Source organism: Pseudoliparis swirei, chromosome 19 (genome assembly GCF_029220125.1).
Source record: "Pseudoliparis swirei isolate HS2019 ecotype Mariana Trench chromosome 19, NWPU_hadal_v1, whole genome shotgun sequence".
In the NCBI taxonomy this organism is placed as follows: domain Eukaryota; kingdom Metazoa; phylum Chordata; class Actinopteri; order Perciformes; family Liparidae; genus Pseudoliparis; species Pseudoliparis swirei.
In genome coordinates, this window is record NC_079406.1 from 18004661 (window position 1) to 18010990 (window position 6330).

The following is a 6330-nucleotide window of genomic DNA, read 5'->3' on the forward strand; positions in this document are numbered from 1 at the left end:
CGCTGCGCGGAGCTCCAGCAGACTGAGACGGGACGGGAGAAGGTTGTGATACCTTTCTCTGGAGAACCAACTGAGATGACACACACCTCACGAGCTTTTCCACTGTTACAACGTGTCTCTTGAATCACCTCGGAGACAGGACACCCCGACTCCAGTCGAGGCACCGCGTTAACCAACTCTGCGCTCAACTCTCCAACTCACATTTGGGGGAATCTCGACAGTTCACCGCAACAACCGGCCACCATGTACCGCTCAACCAAAGGAGCATCCAAGGCTCGGCGGGACCAGATCAACTCCGAGATCCGCATCCTGAAGGACTTGTTGCCCATATCCGATGCAGATAAAGCGCGGCTCTCATACCTGCACATCATGTCGCTTGCCTGCATGTACACCAGGAAATCCGTCTTCTTCACTCAAGGTAAGAATTAATTTACTCTGAATAAAACGACCTGTTGATGATGGCGCTGCATAGAAAGCTGCAATCTCTCAGCGGTGAACTCAACAAGTGTTTTAGTAGCACTGCAGGCAATTGACTTGATGTAAGCCTAATTTTTAAATAAAATGTAGAGACGTGGGTCATTATGTAATCGCATATAATTGATGTAGAAGCTCATAAAGGCGTTTTAATAGCAGCGTGTCGCTGTCCGTGGTGCTGAAATGCTTTAGCGCCATAAATACGTCCGCGCCGCTGTCCATGGTGCTGAAACACTGCGGCCACGGTTGTCTTATTGCGGGGATCCGATACGTTGTTTTCATTCTTGATATGCTCATGTTTATTAACACATTTCTGCTCCGTGTCGTTGCACACATGTGTTTCCCCTCTCTAGATGCGGGAACGAGTCTCGCTGAGAGCGCTCTGTCTTTCCAAGAATTGTCGGAGTTGATGGAGACGCTGCCGGGGTTTCTGATGCTGCTGACTGGGGAAGGGAGGCTGCTGTACCTGTCAGACAGCGTCTCCGAGCACCTCGGACACTCCATGGTGAGTCCACACGGAATTGACTCATTGGTAGTTTAGCATGAATATTCAAGCGAGGGCTTCAGAAATAACGTTTCTGTTTGTAATTTCTTTCCCAGGTGGATCTTGTGGCACAGGGGGACAGCGTGTATGATATCATCGATTCCTCGGACCATTTTATCATGAGGAACAACCTGTCAACCTCCACGTCACCTGAGATGGGTAAGACAAACGTTAAATCCACAAATTAAAAAATATATATTTTCCACCTAATGCGAACTGATTGCCGAATATAATATTTATTAACAAACCTCCTCTCATCTTCTCTTGCACAGACCGTCTCTTCCGCTGTCATTTCAACACCTCCAAGTCTGTGCGGAGGCAGAGTGCTGGGAACAAGCTGGTTCTGATCCGAGCCCGCTGCCTCTCTCCCCTCGCCGCCTCCCCTGGGTCCTACTGGACATCCAACACAGTCTGGGTGTGTTTCTGCTCCCCTCTGGAGCCCCACCCATCTCTCTCCGGCCCCGAGGAAGAGAGGGAGTCATCCTCCACCACACCTCTAGCTGAGACCAACTTGTTCCTGGCATGCTTCCACTCCCAGCATGGCCGGGACATGAGGCTGCAGACTGCCCAGGACAGGTGAGCTCACACAAATAACAGATCCTCATCCCACCTGCTGCTTTCATATTTACCGGTATACTCATCTGTTTATGAGATAACTTAAGGGGAAACAGTGTCCTCTAACACGTCGCCGCCCACTCTCTTCTACAGCGTGAGCGGCTATCTCGGCTTTGATGTGACAGCTTTACGCTCTTGCTCCTGGTACAGCCTCCTCCACCCACAGGATCTGTCACATGCCTCCGCTCAGCACCGCAGCCTATGTAAGTGTACTCTTCACACGTACCTACCAGTTACAACTATCCCATCCCACACAATTACACACACATTTTGCCCACTGGCACATCCACACAGTGAAGAACACAATGATGATTAATAGGATTACAAACCGGTGCCAACTTGTGCTGTGACTGTTGCTCAACAGTGAGAGAAGGAGGAGAGGGCAGAGCTGAAATGGTGGTGCGTGTGCAAACTCAAGACCAGTCGTGGATTTGGCTCTACATGGTGCTTCAGCTGCAACCTGGAGAAATCCCCATCAACAGCAACAACTACATTATCAGGTATTTACCACCTTTTTAAAAATCACAAGACTCATCAATGAGGAGACAAAAACCCTGATGAAAACTGGACAAAACCACAAACCGTACTCACTGTTTCCTCCATGTGTTCTTCTTCTTCTCTCAGTGAGTCTGAGGCCTGGTCAGTGCGTCAGCAACTCAGCTCTGAGCACACCCAGCTGACCCTGGTTCTGAGTGGTGGGGCTTCTCAGCATGAGGGTCTGAGCCTCCAGTCTCCAGACACCCTGTCCAGTCCAGACCAGGTCTTCACCCCAGGCAGCAGCGGCCTGTCAGCCCAGTCCTTTGACTTCAGCACTGCTGGCTGCAGTGTGGGCTCCTCTGATGAACCTGGGAGCTCTGCTGCCGAGGCCATGCAGCTGGAGGGGGACCCTCGTTCCAGCATCTCCTCTCTGGAGGAAGAAAGCTTCTTTCAGCAGCATCCTGCTGAAAGGCCCTCCGCTGCCTCCTCCCCCACTCCAGTCACTGTTGAAACTGTGGCAGACTTAGACTTTTTAACCCAGAACATTCTCCTGCCGCCATCCTTCCAGCTCAACCCTCCACTGCCGCCTCTCCCCCCTATCCCCACCTCTCAAGATCAGCAGACCAAAGAGTTGGTGTGCACGCCACCCTACACTCCCCATGTCATTGGGGCTAGCTTCCCATTCGGCGAGCCCCTCTTTAGCTTCGATCCCTCTGGCACTACCACTCCACCTCTCTCTTCTACAACAGCCACCTCCACCACCTCAATGGCCCCTTCAGCTTCCTCCTCAGCCCCACCAACTACGGGCTCCAGCCCCTCTCCCCTGAACACCCTGTCCACCAAGCTCGCCCTCAAGCTGGCTACTCCATCCACTGACTTCCTCTTTTCTGGCGAGCACGGCAGTGGTGCCCTTTATGAGAAACTGCCCCCCACACCCGACAGCCCCGGAGACGGCGACTGCACAGTGATGACCCTGCCTGAGGTTCGGGGTCCGCTGTATGTAAATGTACCACTAGGGCCCCTCCAGTGTCCACCTGAAGGCCTCCTCACACCTGAGGCATCACCCGGTAAACAGCCCTGCCTCTCCTTCTTCTCCCTGGAGAGAGAGAGGGAAAGAGCAGAAATCTCCCTCTTAGCTCAGCACATCAGCTCCCTGGCAGAGGGATTCTACCTGGATCCACTCTTGTCCAAACTCTCTCCTCCCTCGATGTCACCCTCCTCCTCCCCCTTCCTGTCTCCCACCATAGAGACTGCCGATGTTGATTCAGTCCACATGCTTAGGGAGTTTTATCCCATTAAGGCATGGAGAGGTCTGGACATTCCCATGTTTCTCGATGATGATGACTCTCTGTTTGAAGAGAACATCCTAGAAAACCTTCTCCAAGACAACTTCCTTCCCTCTCAGTCCCCCAGCCTCTCCCCTCCCTCCCCTTCCACCTCCCCTATACCCAATCCATGCAGCCCAATTTCTTCTCAAACCCCAGTGTGCTGGCGCCAACCCTCCCAGTTTGAGGGAGCGGGCCACTTCTGTAGCGTCCAATCGGCGCAATGTAACTGCATGGCTGGGGGCGGGGCGACTGCGGCTGAGGCAATGGAGGAAGGGGAGGGGACAGCGGAGGAAGCAATGGAGATCGAGGTGGTGTCATCATCTCCTGTGTCCTCTTGCTCCTCCATCCTAGCTTCCCCTCCCCTCATCCTCACTGCCTCCCCCAGCCCCGCCACCTCCACGCCCATCGGCTCGCCCATGCCCGCTGTATCTTGCAATCAGTCCCTCCTGGAGGAACTGGCTGTCATGGAACCCATGTTTGGGGCAGGTGCCTCGATCACCCCTGGCTTAGGGCAACAACCTGAGTTGTATCAACTCCAATGTCATCCATCAGCACAGTGCTTCCATAAAGGTAAGAATCTTTCTCCGTCTCCTTTTTTAAAATCTTAGTCTTGTTAAATTAGTCAAAAACGTGTTTCTGAAAAATTCTTACACCACTAACGTCCTCTTTCTATCTTTCCCTTTTTTGTCTTCCAGATGGGAGTGGAAGTTCCTCTGTTCTAAAATAAGTCTGTGACTTACTTCATTAAGTATGGCATATTGTCATATTTTGTGGAGCCGCTTTTACTGAAAAGTAAAAAATTATTAAGTGTATAAATATACATAATGTATATACAACTTAAGGACTTTAACTCCTACATGTCTCCTGAGAACAAAGATTGGCTTTATATTTTTGTTCAGTCATTAATCTATATACTATTACAAAACTGGTGCAACATTTACATGATGATTCCAGCGCATGGACTGATAACTGACTGGGTTTTGAGTCCATGTGGTGTCTCTCACTCTTTCTGTAACACGAGCTTCAGATATGATCAAACAGAGAAACTTCTCTGAACTTGTAAGCGCTGTTTAACTTCCAGATGCGCATTTGTATTCACTCGTAGTGAAAAATCAGTTGTAAACAAAAAACAAAACAAATGTCTTGCTCTTCAATAGAGGTGAATTATAGCACTTATGCCTGACAAGCAGTAACGCAAACCCAAACCTCAAATGTATTGGAAGTCAAATGTTCACATTCTTAGGATGTCCACTATCAGTACATCACAATAAGAACTCTTCTATCCAATCTTTAGAGACAACACAGCTCTGATTTAAGAGGCGACATCAAAACTCATAAATAGTAATCAACTTTAAACCAGATATGTTTGAGCTTTGAGTTTGCGGCTTTGAACCTTTAGCATTTCATATGTATCTCTCCCTTTTACATTGTGTGTATCAATGTGATGTGCAAACGAAAAAGAAAACATGTGAAGAACTCAAGGATTTTGAAGATTGCTTCAAGAGATGCAACACCGACAAGAAATTGTCTGGAAGCTCTGATCATGCCACAAATCCACTGCTCCGCTGTACTGTACATTAGACTCTGAATGTGGGCTCTTCAGGTCCCTGCTGGCCGGAGGGCAGTCGGATACTGTTGCAGCATCAATATTCGCAATGCTGGCAGCTTATAGCGGCTCCTGTGTGCCTGAAACGGCCCTGAGCTGCTGAACGTTGAACTCTTTATCATGTCCATTCAACATGGACATTTATGTCGTTGCTCCACTGGGGTGCGGTGTAGCGAGGCACAATTGACTATGTGAATGAGCGATTCTTCTCTTTTGAGAAGGGTTAGAATACAAAAGTTTTGTTTTAAAAAATGAAAATAGGGATGGGGTACTATTTCTATTCCGTTACCAAGCGACACGGGTTGAGAATGGTACTATTCCCATGGTGTCGACATGCTCACGTAGAGTTGTCTACGGTCAAGTAAAGGATTGATTCCTACGTTCTAGCTATTAAAGGCTATGTTAATATACATAATTAAATAAGTAAAAGTACTATATCGTATGTGTGATATTTGAAAACAATGTTATTGCATATGCATTATGTCTGTGGATATAGGCATATGTTCTTTTCCGAAAGGCTGTACACAGTTGTACATTTGTATGAAACAATTATTGGTCTGTAAATATAAGAAAGAGATTTGTATTGCATAAGATTGAATATATTCTAAATATCTTACTTACTGCAGAATGGACATTGTGGATCAGTGTTCTATTGTGTTGCTTATAAGTGTATTTGATTGTCATACAAATGCATTTATAATAAAAGTGCACTTAATGCGGCTGATGCATTTGTGTCGTCATAGTCAAGCCCCTTGTTCCTCCGTCAGCCTCATCATTATCATCATCATCCCTGCCTCGTTTCCTCCCTCCCATACTCTCCTCCATTTCTTCCCCTGGAGCGAGTTTCGCTCAGCAACAGCACTGACGCACACACATGACGAGACAGAATGAGACGCTATCCGACTCAGACTGACGCACACTCTTGGCATTGAGGTTTTTGCATGCGCACAGGCACACAGTGGCCTCCCACTTATGATGATGCGCGCACACACACACACACATAATGGTAGGCATATGACCCCCCGTCGTCGTCAGCCCTCTTTACAAATCACAGGAGCCCACATTCACTCGATGTACCTGGGACTCTATCAGCGCTCAGTGCGGTGTAAGACTCCATATATAGGCATTCCTGCTCAAGCTCGGACTGAAACAGCCTCCCATCTATTCTCAGCCTCCATTCAGAAGGATCAGGGAGGGGAGGGCTGGGAGACAAAGAAGGAGCAAGAGGAGGCTAAAATTAGAGGTACAGTAAAGAGGGATGTGGGACCAACTGATGCTGTTGCCAC

The 6330-nt window shown here is 48.6% G+C and overlaps 1 protein-coding gene across 1 annotated transcript; it reads left to right on the plus strand.

The window, feature by feature from the left end:
- Nucleotides 1-243: 243 nt before the first annotated feature.
- Nucleotides 244-4165, plus strand: npas4a (neuronal PAS domain protein 4a). The gene is made up of 8 exons (XM_056438877.1): nucleotides 244-418; nucleotides 828-979; nucleotides 1075-1177; nucleotides 1291-1594; nucleotides 1727-1836; nucleotides 1998-2133; nucleotides 2258-4008; nucleotides 4134-4165. Exons 1-8 carry the CDS (start codon nucleotides 244-246, stop codon nucleotides 4163-4165), a joined length of 2763 nt encoding a protein of 920 aa, XP_056294852.1.
- Nucleotides 4166-6330: the final 2165 nt, after the last annotated feature.